The sequence below is a fragment of the Necator americanus genome, chromosome V (genome assembly GCF_031761385.1).
Source record: "Necator americanus strain Aroian chromosome V, whole genome shotgun sequence".
Classification (NCBI taxonomy): domain Eukaryota; kingdom Metazoa; phylum Nematoda; class Chromadorea; order Rhabditida; family Ancylostomatidae; genus Necator; species Necator americanus.
Window position 1 is genome coordinate 25,334,771 of NC_087375.1, and position 25,237 is coordinate 25,360,007.

At 39.1% G+C, this 25,237-nt stretch overlaps 3 protein-coding genes across 5 annotated transcripts; 1 reads left to right on the forward strand and 2 right to left on the reverse strand.

Moving 5' to 3' along the window:
• Nucleotides 1-3,482: 3,482 nt before the first annotated feature.
• On the reverse strand, nt 3,483-5,814 carry RB195_015142 (uncharacterized protein; the record flags this gene model as incomplete). 3 transcript variants are annotated; one of them, XM_064205714.1, is made up of 7 exons in its annotated part: nt 3,483-3,578; nt 4,049-4,153; nt 4,208-4,272; nt 4,902-5,030; nt 5,347-5,526; nt 5,616-5,664; nt 5,797-5,814. In XM_064205714.1, the coding sequence occupies 7 exons, from the start codon at nt 5,812-5,814 to the stop codon at nt 3,483-3,485; spliced, it is 642 nt and encodes a 213-aa protein (XP_064061595.1). The 3 variants fall into 3 exon arrangements, with proteins under 3 accessions (XP_064061595.1, XP_064061594.1, XP_064061596.1); XM_064205715.1 differs by lacking the exon at nt 4,902-5,030; XM_064205713.1 differs by having other exon boundaries at nt 4,049-4,272.
• An 11,065-nt stretch (nt 5,815-16,879) lies between these two features.
• Nucleotides 16,880-17,698, forward strand: RB195_015143 (uncharacterized protein; the record flags this gene model as incomplete). The annotated part of the gene is made up of 5 exons (XM_064205716.1): nt 16,880-16,944; nt 16,996-17,051; nt 17,169-17,196; nt 17,278-17,310; nt 17,602-17,698. The coding sequence occupies 5 exons, from the start codon at nt 16,880-16,882 to the stop codon at nt 17,696-17,698; spliced, it is 279 nt and encodes a 92-aa protein (XP_064061597.1).
• A 2,074-nt stretch (nt 17,699-19,772) lies between these two features.
• On the reverse strand, nt 19,773-24,904 carry RB195_015144 (uncharacterized protein; the record flags this gene model as incomplete). The annotated part of the gene is made up of 4 exons (XM_064205717.1): nt 19,773-19,847; nt 23,604-23,673; nt 24,567-24,632; nt 24,708-24,904. 4 exons carry the CDS (start codon nt 24,902-24,904, stop codon nt 19,773-19,775), a joined length of 408 nt encoding a protein of 135 aa, XP_064061598.1.
• Between the last annotated feature and the right edge of the window lie 333 nt (nt 24,905-25,237).

Here is a 25,237-nt window from a genome sequence, read left to right on the forward strand (position 1 = left end):
TTTTACTTTTGTGCAACTCTCGTCCCTTCTGCGCTAATAACCGTCAGAGAACATAAATGTGTCAACAAATTTATGTAAGATTACAACATGTGCTTGAGCTAATTAATTTTAGTAGGAATGTACAGAATAATCCATGGGTTCTTTAAGCAGAGTTTCTTGTGTCAGAGTTATGGATGAACTCGCACAACTGCCTTGAAAAAGGAAAAAATATCCACCAATTTGATCGTATTGCACAAGTTCCATTTGTTTTTTCAAAGAAAAATAACTAATCTTCTGCTCTTCTTTCCCTTCTACTTCAAACAGCTGTTTTCTGATCACGTCGGCAGAAAAAAATCATCTTTCGAAGTTTTCAATATTGGTGATCCTATCAATTTCGCCTCTGAGGACTGTTAACTTTTTTTCTTTCTCTTAGGAACAGAAATATGCAGAGGAGGATTGGAGGATCGACGTGCATACATGTAATATGCCTTAGCTATTCATATGAAGATGTTTCAAGCATATTATCATGCTCTAGAGTTATATTCACAGCCTACTGCTCGACCAACGTAGCCCTGATAAATTTTTAGACACGTCAACCATCAACCTAGTACAGTCGGCATAGTGTGCGAGCACTGCTGATTGCTCGCTGCTACGAGAATTTGCTGGAAGAATCTATAAAAAAAAATCTTCTTTGAAACAATTAGGGGACCACAATACTCGATCTTCATTGATTTTTTGTATAGTCTCCTTCTTTGCTAGGGCGGGTGTTACGCATTCGGTTGGAGGTTCCGCTGTGATCGCACGATCGATCGTTGGCGCGAAACCGCTCTAGTGTCAACCAAGACTTTCATCTCTCTGAGGTCGAAGAATTAATGCCAGTCTTATCTGGAATGATAAAAACACTGACCTGATACCTTGGCATGTCATTGTAAGGCTCTAGAAAACGGCTATAAATTTCTGTTCTTGATGAACCCCAAACGGTTCTGACTTAAAGTGAAACGGCTAGCGGATTCCCTATAGGGATCGATCAACGCTCTGCACTTTTACCTTTTGTCTTTTTTTTTTCTTTTTTGCACAATCACAAAATCAAATAGCTAGTACGTGAATAGGCGACTTCAAGGGTGTAGAAAAGTCCATAGATTATTAAACTTCAGTTGGGCTCCTGGAAATTTGTGAAGTAATTCCCAAACACAGATATTTATCAGGTATCTCTTAACATACATATTGCCGTTGAGCAGATGTCAGTAGTCCTACATGAGAGAGTGAAGTTTTCCAGAATACTAGGGAAACAGCTATTCATTCCTACATATTCCCATATTTTTTTTAGTTTTCAAGCAGCTTCATCTTCTTCTCTGCCTCCGTCCTTTTTCGCCAAAATTCTCTCTTTTATGCAACTATTGCAATTTGCAGACAATTGTTTATTCCCGGAGTATCCCCTGCCAGTCTCACTCAGATGGGTCTTATCCTCATTGAACTTAACGTGCTCATATGTATTCTGAATTCTGTGTCGGATTATATGTACTCCATATAATTTAGGTCAAAAGGAGTGTTACCCACTTATTCTTGTATGTTTCAAAGAGTCTACAGTTGTAAGCGAATTTCCGGATTGAAATTCAAGATACAAAGATTCTCTCGAAGTTAGAAGTTTAGTTATAAGAAAGAGAACTCGTTGGTCCTTATGAACTCCTAAAAAGACGAATCCGGCGTTTTCCATTCAAGTCACTTTACAAATCGTAATCTTAACAGGTTTTTTTTTCTGTTTAGCGATAAACCTGGCTTAGGACATTAAACGTCAATCGCTTCTTACAATGAATAAGATTAATGGTCACGGGACGTCATGAAAACTTCTATTCGGGAACAGTAGTTCAGTTCACATTCAATGCTCAGCGACATCCAATAAAAGTGGAAGAATCATGAGAAATATCTGGTCTAGGTTGCCGTTTATTCGTGGGAATGTCGGATTCAAAACTTTCCTTTGATTCTCGGCGATACAGTGCAGAAGGGAGACACGTATGATGAATACCACACGACCTCTGCTTGAGAGGGACTCATTAGTAATCCATCAAGTTGTAGCTCACGCAGAAATAGACCGCTGACAATTAACAACGACTGTGACTAGAGTAAAGCGTGTAGTTGGGACAAGATCCTCCCAAAAATGATCCCTCAAAAACGCCAAACGCCAAAAAAAACGTGGGAAGGTTAGGTGGATGAACATTGTAAGGATAGGTTTGGGTTGCACTCCAGTACTTTAGGACATTCTAAAACATTTTCTCAAAGAAACGTCAATCCAGCTTCATGTTTCTGTTTTTATATTATTTTTAGTTTTATTCAGGACGTAAAAGTTTCACCATTGAATAAATGTCTTTCTTTTCCCAGAATATCCATGGAGAAAGTCAGGAATGGAAGTAAAAAAAGTTTTTGGTTGTTACTAGCTGTTAGAAGGTGAAGAGTTGTTACGCATGAAGACTACTGATAGTGTTAAATTTTTTTACATCCCTACTGTGTTCGAGTAAAGTGGGCGTTAAACAAGTACTTTCCTTCGCATTAACAACATTATTTCACGTTGAGGACAATACACAAGAAAATGATGTGGACAGAAGTGACGTTAGCTTTTTTTAAACGTTACTTTTAGAACTTCGATCGTGATTCATTACACTCAAAACCTCGTTCTCTTGGAACTCATTGAACAGTTTCCTCCGTTTTCGAATTCCAGTGTCAAGATGAGAATCGATCAAAACGAAAGCTTTGCTGTGAAAAGATTCTCAGATCTGTAAATTTAATGAGGAACGATGCAACATTCAGTTCCTTCACAGATTCGCGTATACGATTTACTGGTATGAAAAATAGAAACGTGTGAAAATCGTTCACGTTGCAAAAATACTTCAATGGTACTTCAGAAATTGGTATGTTGTCCTCACTCACACTCAGTAGCAGAACTGACTAACGTCAGCATCACAAGTACCGCTGCCGGAATTGAACCCGACCACCTTCGCGTGACAAACGCGCTCACAACCACTCAACCAAGGTCAACACATTGCTTCCTGTTGTATGCTGCTAATAGAATGCCATATGGCAGCATGTAACAAACCTACAGAACCTACAGTACAGAACTTCACCAAATTACGTATGAGACAAATTAGCCCCTGATTTCGCTAACGAGAGTGACAATGTCAACTTTTTGCGAATATTACTAGGTCGGGATATTGTACTAGAAATGAAGTTCCTTTCATATTAAATATATGGCCCATTGCACAGGTCATCATCCGAAGTGTCTGCAACGTTACAAGAGGAGATTTCATCTAGAAATGGGATTATCTGTATGCTATGCCTGAGATGATGAGCAGGATGACAAGAAAAACAACATCTTTTTCCTAACATGCTTTTAGTTTTGCTGTTTTGTCACCTTTTTTGCTGAACAAGGTTGATTAAATCATTCTTTATTTAAATATCTGCTTCAACATGCCAAAAATAAAAAATATTGTTGTCACACTCTAATCACTTGTCTAGCACTCGCCAGAAGAAACGCATGTTCCAGAATGGTGCCTGAGAAACCCTGGATTGCATTGACATTTTGGTTCACCACATTGTCGATCGCATTTCTGGAATATGAAAAAGCTACTACTGCTCTAGAATTGAATAAAATGCATTCATAAAAATAAACTACAACAATTGAAACTTGACCCAAGAGGTCAAGGTACTGCAGAATGCGTTGAGAATGATTGATCTACAGTTGATCTACAATCAACGTTTCCGATTCCGCGTACATGACTGATCCTGATAGATTCAACTTTTGAGACGCTATTGGAGAAGAGCTCATTTCGAAAGAACGAGAACAAAGGGTCTTAGCTCTCTGAATGATCATAAATTTAATTGTGGTGCAATGACCTATTGGCGCATATTCATAGACTTTAACGCTAGAGAAAAAGATAGCAACAAAAGAAGCAAAACATAGCCGCATTACAGTGCAAATATGCTGTATTTTGGTAAGAAATAGTTCCTTTGAGACTGATTTCTACCAAGAGGTAGCTTCTGCTTCAAATTATCAGGAGGAATTTTGACATCTGCTCACCGGTATTCTTATCTCGCAACTGGGTTCGCATTTCGTCGAACAGTCACTCCACGACTCATTTTTTGGACATCTCAGCAGTGGTGGCGCCTTATTGATGCACATTGGCTGTGATCTCGGACAATCTTGCGCCTTGCACTGGATGTCTACGATTCTACAAACCTTTCCCTCTGCACATTTGACGCCAGCACATTTTGTAGAAGAAGAGGCTGTTTCTGCCGCCGTAGCTGAATTCAAACAGAATAAAAAATGTTCATTGAGAAAAGTTTCGTGAAAATAGGAGATTTCATGTGGAATATGGAGCATTTCTATGAAGTGGCTCTCTCCTGCCGTTCCTCACATTTGGCTTTAGGGATTTCGATAAAGAGGTTCAAGCTTCTCCCCTTCTTTCCTTAATTTCCCTTTTCAAGAGAACAAATCAGTAAAAGAGAGAGAGCTAGTCCATAAAATTGAAAAGATTTTGCAAATCGCGTTCATTTGCCGCACAACAACTACCTTCTATAAGCAACACTGCATTATTCCTTCCTAGTTTTAAAGAAAGTTCACTTTCTTTCCGAAAATATTGAAAAAGAGGAGGTTTTTCTACAAACGCACAGCCAAAAGAATTAGTTGGTAATAAGGTCTATTTGCTCTCCTGTGCAAAATTTGTTGCGAAAATAGAATAGTAGAATAAACTAGGCAATTAGGAAATTGTTGCTACCATAGTTAGTGGCTCGAATGTGAGTGTTTAAATGAGATAAAGTTTGGAGCGGACCACTGTAAAAATCCTAAAATTTTAGTCACCCGTTTACACGCTATGAAGAGTAGCAAAAAAGCAAGAGGAAACCACAAACATTTTACGCAGCATTTCACCTACAATGAGTAGTAGTTTTCCGAAAAGTAGATGGTGACCGCGTCGTTGTGGTGGTCATAACAGAACTCTGCGATTTCGACCTCATAATGTGTGGCTGTTGTATAGAGACTGTCGGCGAAGGAAGTTCCGGTGCTGAATAGTCCTACCAAACTTCTTAAAATTGCATAGTATCACGAAGACACGCCATAAATATTTTGTGAAGTCATCTTTCTTTGATCCAACTGGATCTGGGAAGTGGAATGAGGCACTTATGTGCTGGCTTCGTATTTGACTTACAAGACGACAAAGGGGACTTCTCAAAACACTGTTTGAAAGTTCGTCAGATCCACCCTATTCTTACCGTTTCCAACTTTTTAAATGTTTTTTACAGACACATAATTTATAAATCGAGGTATCTTCAGCTCCTTAACTTTAACAAGGAAGAAAGGAACGTATAACATTAACACACTTTCCCGTACACATTCCGGAAGAGGCTCCAGGCATGGAAGCTGATTGCATGGCTCTTCAATCATTTTACATTTTGTTCCATTAGGACACTGTACGCCGCTGCAATCTGAAGGTGGTGGAGCAGGTGGGAGAGCTTCTCCAACTCCAGAAGGGTTTTCGTTTACAAAAGGAGCCGGTGGGGCTAAAGAATACGGTAGAGACGGGATTAAGCTGGACAAGATTATTAATATTGTCCAAATAATTACAAAATAGATTAGCTGTTGTACTGACATGGGCCATGTTGGGCGTTGCCAGATAGTAGCTTAACCAATAGGACAATCTAAATTACTGATTTTTACAGGTAAAACTCTAGAAACGTAACAGAATTTTAAAAAATTGGTTATTGGAGTTCTTCGTTTACAAATTTACGGAACCGGCAAGTGCAAAGTTCGAGACGCACAAAAGGACTAACCAAAGCAGTCAACTTCATCTTGTTGTTCTTCTGAAAATGAATACATTCAAAACAGTAGGAATCAATCTGTTCACAATTTCCAGTTGATCATCGATGATTTTCTTAAAACAATGAAAAGAAGGTATTTACAATCAGAAAACTCGAAAAAATGCAAAAGAATTATCGAGAAGATCTCATGATAACACTCAGAGAGTTTATTGACGCACTTATAGGTCAAACATTTTTGACACACACTCTGCAAATCCACTCCCATAGACGTTAAGACAATCCTGACAATTACTGAGATTAAAAATAGATTATGCTGTAAAACTGAAAGAGTTCAGTTCCATCTCTCTTAGAAAATGAAGTAGCATGAAACGAAATATGGAGTGTTTAAGTATGCTTTGATCAGGAAGACATTAAAGTCCTTCCACTGCCAATCAATCATTTGTTTTAATCGTACTGATTTGTCTCCAAAATGACTGGTTTACTTCATCCTAAAATTCAGGTTTATTAGCAGAGCAGAAACTGGTCATCATATACCTGGAAACTGCAAAGAAAATGCTCCAAATGTTGGGTGCTCTATCAGAAAGTAGAATTTCGTAGTAGAAATCCACGTTTCTCTGACGAAACTTTCACGCAGTAGCTTTAAATTCTGCTGGGAATTGGCAAAACGTTGGAAAGTCACGTTCATACATAATATAATACTTGCGGAGGTAATGTTAATGCTTAATGTTCGCTTCTAGCTTTTTCGGTCGCACTCCATCCGACAAAAGCAAATTTCATCTCGTCGGTGCTTTTGAACTACTAAATTCAAGAGCTATATGTAATTTGGGTCTTATCGTGTGAAAATTTGGAAGAACCTATTAGGAAATTTCAAAGACATATAATAAAAGTAAATGAGTAAAAGCCGAAGAAGATAAGGATGATCATCACAGTTGATTTTGATGTTTCTTTTTTCCACGTTTGCATCTAATATGGCTATTCTAGGCCAAACAGTTTGCAATTTGGAATAGACCGTGCAAGGAGTCGTCAAATAGAGAAAAAGTGAAGAGACCCATCCTGTTTCCGACCAACTAACTTTAGGCGGCACTTTGCACAGGCGATTGCTAAAACTTTCCTTTTTCTTAGAAGTGAAACCAATTCATGAAGACAGCTAAAGGCATCGCCTTTGATGTTTGGCTCCATTATCAAATAAAAGTGCTTCATCAGTATCTTGAAAATAACTATAAAACATCTCGGTGACATTCGTTTAGGGACAACATAGACAAACATCCACAAGTACACCTGCAAATGTTTGTTTGTTTGTTTGACTTAATAGTTCCGTTACACCTCAAAATACTTACATGTGTCTCATGCCTGAATTCATCTTTTTCCCAAATTTTTGTTAGGATGGTTTTAGAAGCTTCTAGCCGATATCAGTCATTCTCGCTTTGTGGTGTAATCGGTGTTCCATTATGGAAAAGGAATGTTTTCAGGCGATCTTTTTTCACAACTGGACGTCCACCCAATTGGCTTCACCATAAACAACGGCCTGGCCACCATTGAAAACTACACATCTTTGCTTCCAGCTAGTCTCCAGCAGAACTCAGCTCCGAAGATTTCCTGTGCTGCTCGTGCATCTGCTATTTTAGCTGCTCACTGGCAATGATGGTGTCACCTCATACATTTACACAGCGCCACTCCACAAACTGCACGCGATCTGGTTCATGGAAATCCTTTCACGAGAGCACAACTTTTCCAACTCTTCAGATTTGAAACACTTGTGTTCCCGCGCACAGCAATAATGTATTATTGCAGATACGTCAATGACTGTTGCATCATAATATCAACACAGTTCAAAATGCACGAGTGTTTCCGAATACTCAACAAATTCAATCGCAATACATAAGACTTATACGAAGAACCCCAAATGAATACTGATTCTCCTATCTCAACGCACAAATAAATGTTTCTAATGACATTGTTAGAGTCGAGAGCGCAACGAACATGGTTGACGGATGGCTTAGTTACGCCGTAGCACTTTATTTTGTTGAAACCGTCAATGACCAATTCCTTACAGAAATGATGGTTTTGCATTCCACGTCAAAGAGTATAAGGGAAATGATGATAATGATGGTAATGAAAACAGCCGAAGTTGTTTTTTTTTTGAGTGGTAACATGAAAATTCATCCAACAATGATGAATTCTCATGTTACCACTCAAAAAGCAACTTCGACTGTGTTGCTAAGTAAAAAAAAAGACATCTACATGCTGGAGATAAGGATAAAACTAGTACAAATTAGGCTCTAAGAGTTACTTAATAACGACGCACACAGTGAATTTCGTCCAAAATTCCACATTTTTCACAGTTGTTGAGGTAGATTTTTTTCTATGTGAGAGCAGAATTTGTTATTTCTGTCCCTTCTAGTTTCTTTTAAAGGCAGCATACCACGAATCTGGGGTGGTACGGATTTCAGGTGGAGTATACGGGGTCGTAGATTATGCAGACCGGGGTGGTTCCGCTCATCTCTTCCTGAGCCACTGCAAGCACTCGGCCCCTGAATGCTGTTTTGTACGATGCTTTCTATTGAAGCGCGCCACCCTTGCACGCGTAGCGTCCCTTTCTGCCTATCGGGGCACTCCCAAATGATTTTCGACGGATCGCAGGGAGGAGGCGGCGCAAGGGGTGGAGCGTTGCAATAGATGCCGCCGTACAAAACAGCATTCTGGAGGCGGCTGTTTGCAGTGATGCAGGGAGAGATGAGCGGAATCAACTCGTCTCCATAACCTACGACCCCGTATACGGATACTCCACATGAAATCCGCACCACCTCAGATTCGTGGTATGCTGCCTCTAAAGACCAGTTGAGAAATATTCCAAATTTTTCATAACGTTAATTCACAGAGTGATTCATCTATGCATGTAATCCATTTGCGTCCCTAAGACTGATAAACAGCGATCCGGTACTAACCTTTCAAGTGAACACAGCCTGAAATACCTTGTTCACATTTTTAGCCACCCTAAAGCTAACATAGCTCTCCACTTTGTTGGCTGAAGGTGACATTAATTCATCAGCATTGTACGATAAAGTCATGGAAATCAGAAAAAAAAAAGAAAAGAAACAAAAACAGGAACAAAAACAAGAAAAACAGTCCAACACTCGAAACTCCGGGTGTTTCACATTTCGAATGGCTCATTTTCTAAAAGCACAGCCGAATTTTCAAACGGCAAAATTTTCCGCAAGGCCTTTCTTTCATATTAACGTTTCCTGGTGTAATCAACTATTCTATTTTCAGTTTTCCACTATTGTTATCTCTTCCATCACTCATGACACTATTTGCTGCCATTTTTTACCGGTGGGACTATTCTTATGTTTTAAGATGTTTTGTTTGACTTCTTCGAAGACCTACTCAACGCAACACATCCTCGAAAGTGAATGATATTGAGAATGATTTTTTTTTGTTCTTAAACGATATTGTAAATATGACCGATTTCATGATTCGTACCAAGATCATGGATCAAGATCGGGTGACAAGATGTCCGAGGAATATCACACCCATTAATAATTTGCGCGTATAACTCACTTCTTCGTTGCCTTGCAAAAGTTCCTGTTAATAATATTCAACACCAGTTGTACTATTGTGTTCTGTTACTGTGTCTGCGCTTTCGTCTGCGTGTCCGCTTTACTTTTCCAGCCGGGACAACGAGAGAAACATCACCGCGGGTACCCCCTTGGAATAGCTCTCGCACTGCTAGGCCATATTTGTACTAAGCAGACCGGCAATCAGCGTTCTGGGTTCCAACTCCATTTCGACACCTTTTGCGCGCGTCCCAGTTTTGAATTGCGGGCCCCAATCCGAAATCGATCTGTCACGAAATCATCTAGTCATTCCCGTTGTGTCGTATGATGCATTCCATTTATATTGTTCTTGTACATAGGTTTTGCCATGTAACCATCTTGTGGCGCATGTGATGATGGTAACAACTGCTGTTATCCGGGGAGGCTAGGCCGCTGCTCGGGATGCGAACAGTCGTAATCGGGTTTTGGCCACCGATGCCCGGTGCTCCTCTTGGGAGCAGACCTCATGCACCTGCTATTATCTAACTATTCTGTGCAAGGAAGTTCCACATCTAACTTTGTTGACGACCGCGAATGGCTAGAATATTTCGAATTTTTTCGTTTTGATCGTTTTGTCTAACAGTATTAGTGTAGACGTGAGTTCGATAAATACTGCAGAGACAACTACAATGAAAAATGGTTGAAAGTGTACTCCGGATATCGTCATTTGGAAGCAGAAAATCTGGACAAAATTACCAGCGCATACACAAAATTAATGAAATAAACTGGAATTTAAATGCTGCTGAAATCTTTGAAATTCAAACACTTTGAGCAAGGCGTACAAAAAGAAGCTCATGTAACTAATTCAGATCAAATAAATCACGATTTATCTTCGCTCAATCGATTTCACGAGAACTCTAAACCAAACATGGTTTGGCTAAGAGATTCATGCTAACGTTTTTCTGCTTTACCTTCATATTTTGTGGTGTCTTATCGGTGTTGTAGAATAGGTTTCGCAGCCAAGATGCTAATGTTGTTTTTGTAACGTTTAGGAACGAAAAGCGCTTTTCAGTGACAAGTGTGAGATATTTTTTTAGTGCGAGTATACTATCGGATAGTAGTGTGAGTATATTAAAATCATTCCATGCAAATATTTCTGTTGCCATTTTTTTTTCGCTCAGATTGGCAACTTTATATTTGAGCCATGTGAAAGTCGCCCAGAACACACTTCGAAGAATTTTAAATTGGCCTACTACAAAGACCTGGTTTTTCTGCTTGATGATCGCTGCGACAAAACACACATGCGGAAGGTGCGCAGGAATCAGACTGGCGGTCATCTGCTTTGGAAATGAAGTGATCTTCGATGCTATGCATGAACACTGAAAAGCAGACGGTGATTGAAGGTGCGGCACCTGCGTCTACCGTCTCCCGTCCAGTACTTCCATAAGAACAAAGATTTCTTCAAAATCTTAACACAAATAGATTCGACTCGTTAAGATCTATTTAAATATGCGCACCATGTGAAACGAATCTAAGAGACGTGCGCAGTAATGCTTGAAAACATCAAAATCTCAGCCATATAAACTACTTAGGGGTAATTGCAACAGTTTTCGAGGAGGAAATTTATTTTTAGGTGATAAACAATGTTATGTTTTGTCATTTCTAGAAAGAAGAATGAGTTCATACCAAATTAAATCTTTCGTTCGAATTATTTCAAAAATATTAGTCAGTGTTTCAAAATGGGTTTTTGGTCTTCTGCTGAATTCCAACAACTTTAAAGCAAAGAATGAATGATAGAATCTGGATATGTCCCTAGAATACTGCTTAGCACAACACACATTTCGACAAAAGATAAGCTTTTCTGCTGGTCTCACATGGTGAGGTATAATTCTTCAAAGTCCACAAGTTGCCAACCACAGCAGAAAAAATCCTTTGTTGTCAACTATGAGCATAAATTGAACCTTGAAGAGCTCACAAACACAACTTTTTCAAGTTTATTTTTATAAAATAGATAGATGGAAGAAAATAGATAAAATATAATATTGTTTTATATTCAAACAAACTCTGTATACGCACGTATTTTTAACGCTACGAGCATCAAAGTAGGTAGGTTCTATTTTTCTCTCGTAGTGCCTGATGTCGCACTGATTTTCTCCGATTTTTGTGTGCCTATTAACACGGTGATAACTAAAATCTTTTTCAGCCTTTAGTTTTACTTCAATAACTGAGTTTTCGCGGTGTTACACCATGTTTGATTTTTCACTGACTTCCTAAAGCCGGGTCTTTTTCGCTCCTCTGCGAAAGCATAGCGCTTCCCATTTGGGTTACGCATGTCGAGCTATGCAGGACTATGAGGACCCCAATGGCATGCACATGATATCACAAACTCATAGAACGATAATAAGATGACTGTAATGACGTTTATTGAACTATTCAATATCAATCTAAATAGAAGTTTACATAATCCAAATAAATATTGCTTAAAATCAGAAAACTAAGGATAGCAAAATATGTCAAACCCATACATATCAAAGGTTGTCTTGGATCTCTCTGATTAAGGAACATCTCTGCTTCTTCCACTGTTACTGCTTAATCCATTTGAACTTAGATCTGTTGACGCGAAGCCGTCAATAGCACGCTGCTGCATAAACATAACATAAACAAGCAATTCAACTCCGTCGCAGCGCGTGCGCCTATCAAGGGGGAGCACCAGATCTATTTTCAAATCCACGTAAACTTCATTCTCGAGAGCCAACGTGAACAAATTCTTGTTTCCCCCTTTCTGCCTTTTTAACATCTCAACTTTTTTTGAGACATAAAATCGTACCGTAGTTTCTCTCAAAAAAATTCTGCATTTTCTAGTAGGATATTGCAGAGTAAGTAGAGAGTACCTATTATCGGTGGTGGCGGTAATCTAATAAATACATTACGGAGAAGCTCTTTCAGCTCGCGCACTTCCACTTTTGATGACTGCAACTGCGACCGCGTATCAAATTCAAAAGATGGTGCGAGCATTCTGTTTTGAAGACCATTCACCCTTGCAATCACTTCTTTTCTAAATCGCTTCATAGCCAATATTTCCGGAGAACCACTAAACTGAAACACCAAGAGTAAAGGTAGAACACAAATTTAAAGTGAGTGCTCTAAGCTACTGATCTCCCAATCTTTTTGTTTGAATGGGTGAACCGCTTTGCGATCTGCTAATACCAAAATTTTCTTCGACAATATTACCAGCTGTGGCCACCAAGTCGACTTTCGATTTTTCAAACAGAATCTGTGAAAAATCACGTGAAGATGAAAATTTTAGCCGATTTTACTGCTTCCTAATGAATCAGAAAAAAAACAGCAGAAGCTAAAATACCAATTTTCAAATCACTGAGAAATAGTGGACAAGGATAAACGTTCGCAATGTCAGTGCGAACAAGAGTACGATTATATTACCTTTGCCAAATACCATCGGCCTTCCCAACGAGATTTGACCGCGCCATTTACTTTGAATTCACCATCCAAATGTGACCGTGAGACTACGCAAGCGGTTTCGGATTGGCGAAAGAATACGATAGCAAACTGCATTCAGGGAATATCAGTTATTAACTAGGACTACTTCGCACCTTTAACTTTTAAGCGTATTCGCGTCCTTTAGCCTACGCCTTAGGCGAAAGGTCACATAAACATGGATAAATATGTAGGTCATAGATAATTACTAACAATTCGTACACTTTGGATTACCAGCATATCATTTGCTCTCTATGCCGTCAGGGAAAACCTGTAAAGTTTATTACTGCAGCAGTCAAAGGTGACTTTTTTGAAAGAAACTTTTCATCACTTTGTTATATGGTAGCAATTCAGTCGTTTACAGATAGTTGAAGCAGTAACTTATCATGCAGTCAGGACCGTCATTCGTGATTTTGAGGAGTGCTCCTCTAAACACAAAAAAAGGATATACACCCGAATTTGTGGCGGTGATACTCGATACTTCGTAATCGCAAAAAAAAAAAATACCCTGGCAAAGTACACGCGTAGCGAACGATCTCATGCAAAGGAGCAACAAAAACTGCAATATCTCCGAGGAAAACAAGCATGAATAGCGAGTATTACAGCAGTATAATAGAGCGACTTTGTCTCCCCTTTCAGTCAAGTCGCTATCGAGGTATAGCGATCAGACAAAGTAAAAAGTCGAATATCTCATGTTTTCCTCTATCTCAAGGATTTGCTCGCCTCCTATAAGATATGGATATCTTATAGATATATCTATAAGATAAGATGCTTCCGTTCATACTAGTTCCTCTACTTGCCAAAAATTTCGAGAATAGAATATCCAGCTACTGAACTGGCCTGCTGAATCCCTAGATTCAAACCTTATTGAACTAGTATGGTGTAATATGAAGGCCTATATTAGGTGACTAGCATTATTTTATTATTTCACACGTATTTTACTTACTATACTTTATTTGATTTCATCCCACTTTCCTAAACTTCAAAATAAGGTGTTATTACGTTCTTTTGTATGTATACGTCGCGGCACTCGTACAACATTCGAATTCTATTCTTGAACATTTGGAAAACTTAACGCTGGAGACTTGTAAAAAATATGTAGCTAGCATTAAAACGCGTTTACGTAGAGTTGTCAAGTGGTGTGGAGGAAATATCTTAGTATGGCGTCAAATGGAAAGCGATTTTGAAGCTGACAATTTTGAGCAATAATATCAGTAATCTCAATTATTCGTGTTCCAATTACCAATATTTACAATACTATGCATGAACATTGAAAAACCGACGGTGAGTGACGGTGCGGCACCGTCGGCCACCGTCGCTTGCTCATAACTGCTCAAAAAAGGGAACTTTCAGGAAAACCCATACATCATTAGATTCTTCTCTTAGAGATCTATACGAAAACCGATACGATCTTGTTGAGAAAGGAGCAAAATGACGCCAAATATGCGCCAAAAAGCATAATTAGAACCTAACATAGCCTACGGTTATAATTGGAAAAGTGTTCAGAGACTCAAACTTTCGCATTTGGTCGGAACAGCAAGAGGGCGTCGTAGGCGAGTACTTGAAATTGTTGATTTGTTATTTTCTAGCCATTTTTGCGTCATTTTTAATCATTTTAATTGTTGTATAAAATAGCGGTTCGTCCTTACTTTGAACGTTTGTTGCAAGGAAAGAAGATGTCAAAACAGCCTATAAAATAAAAAGCTGAGCACAATTATTCATAAATTTTGCGAGAATTGTATTGCATATAGACAGACGAACCTCGCTCGTACACTAAAGTATCGCAAAGTTAGAAAATTCCACTTTTCGTCTTTTTCCTTTTATTTCATCTCTATTTGCACCTCCGTTAATCACCAGAACAGAGTTCAAATCGAAATAACCTAACCAAAACTCTTAGAACAGATAATGTACATTAGTTTGTAAGGTTTGTTTTCACTTAATAGATTTTCTCGCTCTATTATAACACCTTCTTTTCATAACATTCCATAAAAAGGAAGAGTATGAAGCTTACTATTAAATTTTATGCAACTTCAATACTATGCTCCTTGGCTTACAAAAATCGAGTTCGACACAGCATTTCGAATTGAATGACATCGTTTCCAAAGCTATTTTTCTATCAGATTTCAGAACCCAAGAGCAGCGCTTAAAACAGTGTAATGTACATTAGTTTATAAGGTTTGTTTTCTTCTGTATAGATTATCACGCTCTCTTATAACATCTTTTTTTCATAACTTTCCATAGAAAGGAAGAATATGAAGCTCACTATTAAATTTTATACAACTGTTTCAATACTATGCTAATTGATTTACAAAAATCGAGTTCGCCACAACATTTCGAGTTGAATGATATCGTTTTCAAAGCTATTCAAGATCTTCTTTTTTTCTATCAGACTTCGCGGCCCGGCTATTTTCGCATCTCAACAAAGGCTGGCCTATTGCACCATTGGCAACTGCAATGTTGGAAAGGCAACATTTATGTAGACGTGCCGCACCATCACTCACCATCGGTTTTTCAATGTTCATGCAGAGCATTGTATTTGGATTATGTAAACTTCTATTTAGATTGATATTGAATAGTTCAATAAACAGTCATCTTTTTATCGTTTTATGAGTTTGTGATATCATGTGTATGCCAGTGGGGTCCTCATAGTCCTGCATAGCTCGACATACCAGGAGCGAAAAAAGACCGGGCTCTAGGAAGTCAGTGAGAAATCAAACATGGTGTAACACCGCGAAAACTCAGTTATTGGCGTAAAATTAAAGGCTGTTCGCTTAACATGGTGCACATGTTTAAATAGATCTCAACGAGTCGAATCTATCTGTGTTAAGATTTTAAAGAAATCTTTATTTTTATGGAAGTACTAAACGAGAGACGGTAGCCGCAAGTGCCGCACCTTCAATAACCGTCTGCTTTTCAATATTCATGCATAGTATTGTAGTGCGGATGTGAAAGGTCTTCAGCTATGTGGAAAGTTTCTGCTGGTATATGGTTTGGTTTAGCTGATTTCTAATGGGGTTGATTGCTTCGTTTCTAAAACCGATTTTTCTAAAATCACATTTCTCTGCACGGTATCCTTGAAGATCGTATTTTTCCATTTATGGAAAATCCTGTCGTTATTTGGTTATTTATTTATTTGTTTATTTTATTTGTTTTATTTATTTTCCTATTAAATAATACAGTAAAGCGCAAGTGCAGTTGAAATGTTCTGTAATCATCTCCAAATCATAATCTGTAACTTATTTATTTTTGAATTATTTATTTTCTGGTCGCAAACCACTAGCAGTTAAAGTTGAGGCACGGTGCAATTAGAGGCCTGTGACTTCACTTTAGTTTGCTTTTGTTCTATCTTAGCCTGATCACTTCCAATTTGCATTAATCAATTACATTGTTCATATAGATTCGTAATTACATTTGCACTGTTTACTATTTTTACCTGTTGAATATATCTTATCATATAGAGCGAATATTCGGATCTCCTGACTATTTTGATGTATCTAATGACGTACTCTCAAATTGACAAGGTGATTCACTTGCCGCGCTTGTCGGTGAGACTTTTTGAGATTGGTTTCCTTAATTTGAATAAGTTCCAAGTTCGACCTTCTTTGAATCTTGGCATCGTAGAGTTTGATTGTGTACTACTTTCTTAAGCTGAACCAAGATTGTTATTGATCTTTATTCTGGCTAACGTTTCGGCGTCGTCGCCTTCTTCAGAGCCTGGAAAAATCAAAGACACGTGTAATCTACTCCCTCAAACGCCTCGTCATCCAACAAGATATGATTTAGCAAACAGATTATTTAAAAGCAACGTCAGAAAAGCAGACCAGCGCTCACCTTGATAGCCACGAAATCGTGATGTTAGCGGACCACCAGTTGTGAGAGTTGCGCCGCTAGTATTAACTAGTAACGATGCCCCCGCCTCTGACCCCGTAGGTCAAAACCCGCAAGGTTCTGATATGGCGCCAGCTCGTTGGTCACAGCGATGCATTCTTCTTTACGATTCATGATAGGACTTTTGGCCGTGATATAAAAAAATATTTATATTTTATATCACGGCCAAAAGTCCTATCATGAATCGTAAAGAAGAATGCATCGCTGTGACCAACGAGCTGGCGCCATATCAGAACCTTTGCGGGTTTTGACCTACGGGGTCAGAGGCGGGGGCATCGTTACTAGTTAATACTAGCGGCGCAACTCTCACAACTGGTGGTCCGCTAACATCACGATTTCGTGGCTATCAAGGTGAGCGCTGGTCTGCTTTTCTGACGTTGCTTTTAAATAATCTGTTTGCTAAATCATATCTTGTTGGATGACGAGGCGTTTGAGGGAGTAGATTACACGTGTCTTTGATTTTTCCAGGCTCTGAAGAAGGCGACGACGCCGAAACGTTAGCCAGAATAAAGATCAATAACAATCTTGGTTCAGCTTAAGAAAGTAGTACACATTAATTTGAATAGTTGGATATCAGGGCTTTGCCAGGAGATAGGAGGAGTTTGATGAGGTATGCTTGATGAGTAATAGAAAACTCGAGGAGATAAAAACGAGACTGTTGAAACGTCAGGAAATGATAAAAGCCTAACCAAACCTTGCTGGTAAAGCAAGAAAACACATTTCTTTTTTTCCTACACCTTTCGAAATATGCAGGATATTTCCTGTCTAAATTATAATTACAGATTCCGAGTTCGTTGTGCGCTGTATTGTATATAATTTTTTTTTTGTTATTTTAATTTATGGTTCAAGGATGAATAGATGACCTGATTCTTATTGCAATTTTAAAATATGCAAATTTTAGGTTTTCAAATAGTTTCACTGGCATACTTCGTCCGTTGTGTGTTGTGACAACTCCTTTTAACGCAACCATTGGCCTATTGTTATTTCCACTGTTCTAGGTTTTTCCTTCTATTTTGTACTGCGAAGATGTTTCTTCAAAATTTATTTGTTTTCTAAGAGTGAATCCAGTTTCAAGTGGCATTTTCTCTAAACAACCTTGACTTCAGTTCTTAATTATTACCTAAAGATATGGTGAACCACCAAAGTCAAAGTTATGCCGGGAACTGGTTACCACCTTCTAATGAAGCATCCATGGAATGTGGAACTACTACTATCCTTACTACAGTAAAAAGCCGTTTTATGAAGTTAGCCAGTTATGTTTGTTATAATCCCTAGTTATGACCGACTCTTCTTTTTAAATGTTGAAACGTTGATGTAGAACAGCAAACCAATGAATTGAATAATAGTTTAAAAGATCACTTCTACGAAATAGCAGACAAATACCACTACTACTTTCTTTACTGGGAATTGAAGTTACCTTGTCGTTGTTAGGTGTCTTATAGTGAGCATACAGACGAAAAACTTTTCATAAGAAAGTCAATTCGGGCTTCGAACCGCACCATTAGATATTTAGAAATTCTTAGTGTACCTGCAGCGGATTCACTTCTGCTTAAACAACAACAATATTTTATCGTGACATGCTGTTTTGAAGCGCATATCCCTGCACTAGACACAATGTTCATCTGTGGGATAGCTCCTTGAAATTGAAACTTCTTTGTGACCTCTTTTCGCCAATGACAGATTGTTTGCACCCAATAAAATATCGTGGGTGGTCGACCAAGCAATTAATCGCTGCATCAATTAATCCCCTGAATCATGAACTGTTTGATAAAATAAACAGCGACGTTCGGGACATTGGTGTGGACCAATTTGAAAACCTTCTATGAGGCAATGAATCCGGTGCGATGGGTAATTAATATGTCGACTTAGCATCCGATTGTCAGACGTCCATCGAGAGAATGCGATTCACATTCACCTGAACGATAGGCCCAACTATTAATCTTTCTAGTGACATTGAAATTTACTTAAAAATTTTCTAACTTTTAAATAGCTTAAAACTAAAATAACTTTCAAAACTTTTCGCATTCGATAATGTGAGCATTCTTTTGTGGATATAAAACTGCTTCAAAAGAACAGAAAAAAGAAAATTGGATTAATTATCAATTAATTATTAAATAATTATTAATTAATTAATAAAAAAATAATTTGCCTTCGAAAAAAAATACTCAGATAATCTTCTGGAACGTCAGTCACGCAAAACGATTTTAGTTTCACAATCAGTCTTGTCTTTGTGGACATAAAAGAATTTTGTTTTCGTTAAAGAGCTTCTGTAGGACTAGAGAACAAGAAATGTCAGCTGTGAATAAATATGGGTAGAAAGCTACAGCTCAGCAGGGGATTATTTATTTGTTTATTTATTTATTTATTCGCATACACAAATAGTGCACCAAAAAGAAAAAAAAAACATTTGTCTATGTCAGAATAGTTAAGAAAAAGTCGGCAAACTCATTGTCAGTGGGGCCTGGCGCAGTCCTTTTCGTGGTTGAAACGCATCAACATGTCGTTCTCCTACTCCAGAAAGTGAACAGTCCGCTCATGACATCTACTCCCCCAAACCAGAATGCTCAACATCGGTTTATTTATCTACATATCGGGATACGAACAACTTAGCCCAAGAAGGAGCACGTTGCGATTTAGAGCGAATCTGACGAGGGACTTTGAACGAAAAGGGTTCACCAACTTTCGTGATCCTCAAACGACTAACCACCACAATCTAGACAAGACCAAGCCAGCTAGAAGATGCGAAAGTCAATAAGATGAGGTTATTTGGAGATAGTATGGAGGAGAGGCGACATGACATCAGTAGTGATCGCTTTTAGACATCAGTATTAAAGCAAAAAAAAAAATCAACCGCCTAGATTCTTGGAGGAGTAACGTGAATTCGTTGTATAATAGAGTAAAGATGCGACGCTGAAAGAAAACCTTCAGTCTGAGTTTAACTTTTCGTTGCTGGGCATTCAAACTACCCCTAATTCTAATCTGTTCAGAAATTCTAAACGAAACTGTAGTGTTAGTGGCTACCTGTCTTGTGAGGTTTTACTATTGTTTTATTTATTTTTCGAAAGAAGGTTCTCATAACATCTCTGTAACACCTTTAACATTTCGTTTTGCTTTTCTTCGTTCTGCTTCTTTTGTTTCTGTAGCCTCCTTAAAACAGTTATGCATAAAGCTTAGAAATGTTGGTTTCATTAAGAGAATGCTGGGAAGGTGTGGCCTTTTTGATTTTGCCTATGTATTGAATTTGTGGTTATATATGCAGTGAAACAGTACCCCTTGAAAACATTCAAATGCGACCGTCTTGGTGAATGGGTAACTTGTTGTGTCTGACGACATTTTAGTTTTGAATATTCCCACCAATTTAGTTGACATCTAACATTGATTGACTATACGATGCATCTAAAATATTGCAAAAATATACACATAAGTCTTCTCAGAGTCGAAGTCTACTCTCAAGAAATACATGGCATGTCAGCTGTACACATATAGGAGCAGCCTTTCATCGCCTCGCTTACCATCCTTTACAACAGCTTTTCGAACAGATTTGCAACTGTAGTATAACAGCACTCTAAGCATTAAACCAGGACTGACTTCTGAAGGGATCGATGGCTACGTGACTCCGATGTTAAACATTGACTGCTGGAACACCTCGAAAAATAAGATATGAATGTTACTTCCCCAAGTCAGTTCTACAGTTGAGAAGTGAAGTTTTCATCATAAAATACCAATTGACCTTGAAATTAAAAAAGGAGGAATTTAAAGTTTGAAAGAAGAAGAGTTATTTTTTTTGTAATAGTCGAACGTTGGCGAATCAGAGCCTAACTCAATTAGCTGGTTTCAATGCGTTCATGAGTAGTTCTGTCCAGAAGAACTTAAAACAAGGAAAACTTGTTGTTGGAAAATTACGTGCATGTGGAACGACAGAACGTAAGCAGCGCCTTTATCGTCCGATCTCACTTCATTCCCTTTCTCCTTTTAATCTCATTTCTTTGGAAGCAAGCAAAAATACTACAAGGATTTAGCAAAGTCGTAGAGTGTAGTTCTGAAACCGCGGGAGAATAAAACTACTAAACATGACCAGTCAAAATTTTCTTCGCTTCATCAGATTATCTCGACCACCGTTTTACTCCCGTTGTTCTTCGAACTGCCTCTAGTAATTCCTTCACTTGTACGAGCGAGCTGTGAGAGCCGTTTAATTGTTTCTTCTTTCGTGGGGAACGCCAGAAGCATCAAACTTTTCTCCAAGGGGTTTTCTGAAGAAATCTGACTACATTGTTGACGGTCTTCCTGATGTCCGTTCAGTATCGTGTGGAACGCGGACGCAAACAGCTCCGATCCATGGTCATCGTTTAAACATATTGCGTATCCAGCTCACCTTATTCTGCTTTTCTTGGCAAAAAATGCGGCTTCTCTACTCTTCTATTTACCATCACCGATAGAGCGTCAAATGACGCTGACCGCATTTTCTTCCTGATTGCGAAGCACCCTGGTCTCTGAAGCATGGCTCAAAGAAGGAAGTACAGTAGTGTCAAAGAGGTAAGCACAGAGCTTTCTGTTCCTCGTCTTCTTCAGTACATACTCGACGATCTTATGCGCTCACCAAGCAGCTCGTCTCCTTTTGCACGGCTCGGTAGTCAAGTCGCTCCTCATGTTCACAACCAACCTGACCAAAATATGCATCATTCATTCACTCAGAAATGTTCGTTCAATTGTGCGTGAATTGGGCATCCGATGCACTTCCGTTCTTCATAAACATCATCGCTTGCAAATTCAATTCAAAAACTCGGCAATCATTCGATTCGCCTGACTGAGGCTCGATGTTGTCATAGCGGTCACATCAGCAGAACCAATGTCACCGACTTCCAGACTGATGTAATTGCATTCCTTATTATCACATTCTCCCCATTCGCATTACGTTCTTAAAAATAACACTGAAAATTTCTGGTGATACCCTATAAGATCCCTTCCTTCACATAGATTATAACGCTCTTGTAGACTTACAATTTTGGTCAAGAAGTTATAGTATAATCCTCGAGGTTCCCCTATGTGTATAGTCTATATGCTGAACGCCCTAGTTGTCCAAGACTTCTATTGCTACTTTCGTCTCAACCAATAAGAGGAATTTTAAAAATGAATGCGAAATAGCGGGATCCTACACTATTGCGATGCCTCGAGTTTTGGAACAGTGTGAGTGTGGCCATCTGTGCTAAATCTTTTTTGGAACTCTCTCTGTCCATGTGGTTGTCCCTCGTCTCATAGTTTTCAAAGATCACATTAAGAATGTTACGTAAAGGATCACCCCGTAAAATGTTTTTGATGACTAAAAGCAAGCATAGGGCAATAATTTCATTAATTTTTAAATTTTTTAAAATTTAATTTGTCATGTGGATCGGTCTTCTAATACTTAAGCACAGTTCTGCTGTTCTTCTTCTTATGAGGAACTTTCCATTACGAGTCATTCCAGTTATTTCAGTTTCATTGCAGGTAACAAGTAGAAGAAGTTGGTCGACAGAATGTTGATGTGAAACTAGTGGGAGATTCCTCTTGGATCAAGTCAGATCTTATCTTCTCGAGATTAGGTGTCGTACACTTCTCTAATGAGATGGTAGCATGACGTATCTCGGGCGGGAGCATCCCTGAAATGACATATCCATCACCCCTCAGATGTTGAGAAGGCAAAGCTGCCAGAGTATAACGGTTTCTTTCACTCCCCTCCTCGACCTAATGGATTTTCTATTCGAGTTCTGGATGGTCATCTTTGTACTGCAATTGGCGAATTCCCGACTTGCGTAGCTCAGCGGTAACAATTAGCTCAAGAGTTTCCAAAAATAAGCGTTTTCCTAGTTTTCCTCGTGCAGTCGTGAAGGCGTTCTACGAGCCTATCGTATTTCTCGTCGACGTTGCCCATCGCTGTATCTTCTTGAAACCCATCCAGCAAAGCGATAAACTCTAGTTGGTGATGGTTTCGAGACTTGAATTTTGCTCTTTTCTCTCCCTTCCGTGCGAATGAATCCTTCTAAGAGAACGCAGTGGTCCAATTCAGAATTTAATTTCAACAGTGAGATCTATCGGGCAAAGGAAAGGTCATCATGGAGCCCACCACCGAGCGATTTCCACGTTCAGAATGGACGAGTTTATTTTTGGAGCCTTCTGAGGCCATTTTTACTGCTGAAATCACAAACAGTAATATTGAAAATTACCAACAGTAACCTTGTAAAAGGTATTGGGTCTTCTCCCTCACTTTGTCAAAATTCGATAATAAGGTAGGTATACCTTATTATCGTATTTTGACAAAATTAGAGAGAATTTAGTGGAAATCAAGAATCATTATCTTACTATCGTTGTCGGCAACATCTAGCCAGACGGCAAAATCTCAACTCTCAAAAATTCCTTGCGCAGTTGCTACTCCAGTGCTCGGAACAGGTTATAGTCCGATGAGACAAGATCCGGAAGGTGCGTCACGGTCGCTTGTCAGGCCCTCCAGAAAATGCCTTCACCTTTGCTGTGTAACGTTTGGCATTGTATGCAGCTCTGCGACTTCGAGGCATTTCAGGCGTTTCTTGCTCACTTCATCTGCAGACTTCTACAGTTGCTTCATGCAGAGATTGGCGTTGACTGTCTGATTACTCCCACTATTCGGAATCAGGAATAGCTCGAGGAGCAATGCGTCTTCATCGAAGAATAAAATGGGCTAGGCATGGAGTTATTTTCGAGGCTCGGATCTTCATGGTCGAAACGCTGGCGCCAATTCAGAATAGTTACCGAACGACCACAGTGCCTTCTTCAAATGTCTTGTTGGTGTTTTTGACTGCCTCCGTTGAGCTCGCCCAAACCGATGTTCGTAGAGGATAGGGGTTCAACTTAAAGACAGCTCATCACGTCGAAAAATTTCTTACGAGCTCTCACCTTCTTGTGTACTGTTGAGAAGAAACTTCGAATACGTTCAATACCATAAGCGAACATTTGCAAAAATCTCCTTAAAAACAATTATAAAAACTCAATATCAAAAGTGGGAAAATATACGCAAAGGCACAATAAGATCTTTTCTGTCAAGCTTTCTAGGTCCATATAGAAAACTTATGTTGGGCGGCGAAGATAGCCAACATAACATAACTTACCATTGAACTACATCCTCTCATCTGCAAAAGTTCGTTTTCGATCGATAACTGTTCAAAGGAGTAGATGTTCATAGATATATTCATCTTTATGAGAGCTCCACCAACTCCTCTACTATATGCAAGTCCTTTGTCTTCACTACCACCATTTTACTGTTAGGTTGGTGAAAAATAATGGGAGTTTTCAAACATTCACTTCAAAACGCTATAACTCGCCTCAAAATCAACCTTATCAATCGAAGTAAGAACCATTACAGTCCACACAGAAGATACATGTCTGCTTTTTCCCGCTGCGTGATTGTCTGAGCATTTGGAATCCACGAACTTCTGGAAGTCGTCTTCGGTATCACCTGAGTTTTGAAAAATCATACCTCATAGGCAGCTCCAGATGCTCGAAAAAGTGACAGTCGATTGGCAAAAGGTCTGGCGAATATGGTGGGTGGGGCAGTCTCGTAGCCTAACTCGTTCAACCTCAGTAGCCTCACATTTGAACTCTGCAGCCGGGCATTGTCGTGTAGCATTGGGAGCTCTCTGTTCACTTATGCAGAGTAAAATGCTGGAGTTTCCTGTGTTTTCGTCCAGCCCCTTGCAGTATTTCACTGTGGCGGTGGCCTACCAAGGTTTCATGAAGCTGTAGTGGATTACACCTGACGCACACCACAACAAAGTCACCATGGTCTTCTTCGGGTGCATCTTCGGCTTCGGAAAGTACTTGGGAGCTTCTTCCTTGTTCATCAATTAAACCTGAGGCTACCTGCTGTCGGAAAAGATCAATTTCCCGTTACCCCTAACAATACGATCGAGAATAAGATTGTTCTTGCTGCATACCAGAAACTTTGAGCTGATCTCAAAACAGCGGTTTCTTTAAAATTCCTTCAATTAATGCGGGACTCACTTGTTCAACTTTTCACTTTTCCAAATCTTTCCAAATGGCGGAAGAATGTTGGTTGGGCAACGCGTAGCCAGAACTTCTTGTACTGTTCTAACCGAATCATCCTCGATGATTGCCTTCAACAAGTAGTCTTCAACTTCAGAAGGGGCCGCGATCTTCCTAATCTTCTTATATCGCCACAACGAAAATTTTGGAACCATCACCGCACTGTTTATTCGGTGGCGCTTCACTTACCCCAAGCATCATTATTTTTTCGAGCTGTATACGTTGTACACCTGCCCAATTTGAAGTCGTAGAAGATTTGATGAAAATCTTGCTCGGACATATTATCTTCCAAGTCTTGGTATCGACCAAGCACTGATTCTCGTTGAAAATCACTATCGGCCACAACGAAATGCGCTCAAAGACCCTTTACAGCTTCTAATATTAAAAACGAATGTTACCGGAAAACATTTGTCGAAGATAAGGCAGATATTCTTTTACTTTTTGTGAACATAAACAGTTAAACTAGTTTGAGGCGTTTACAGAAAAGT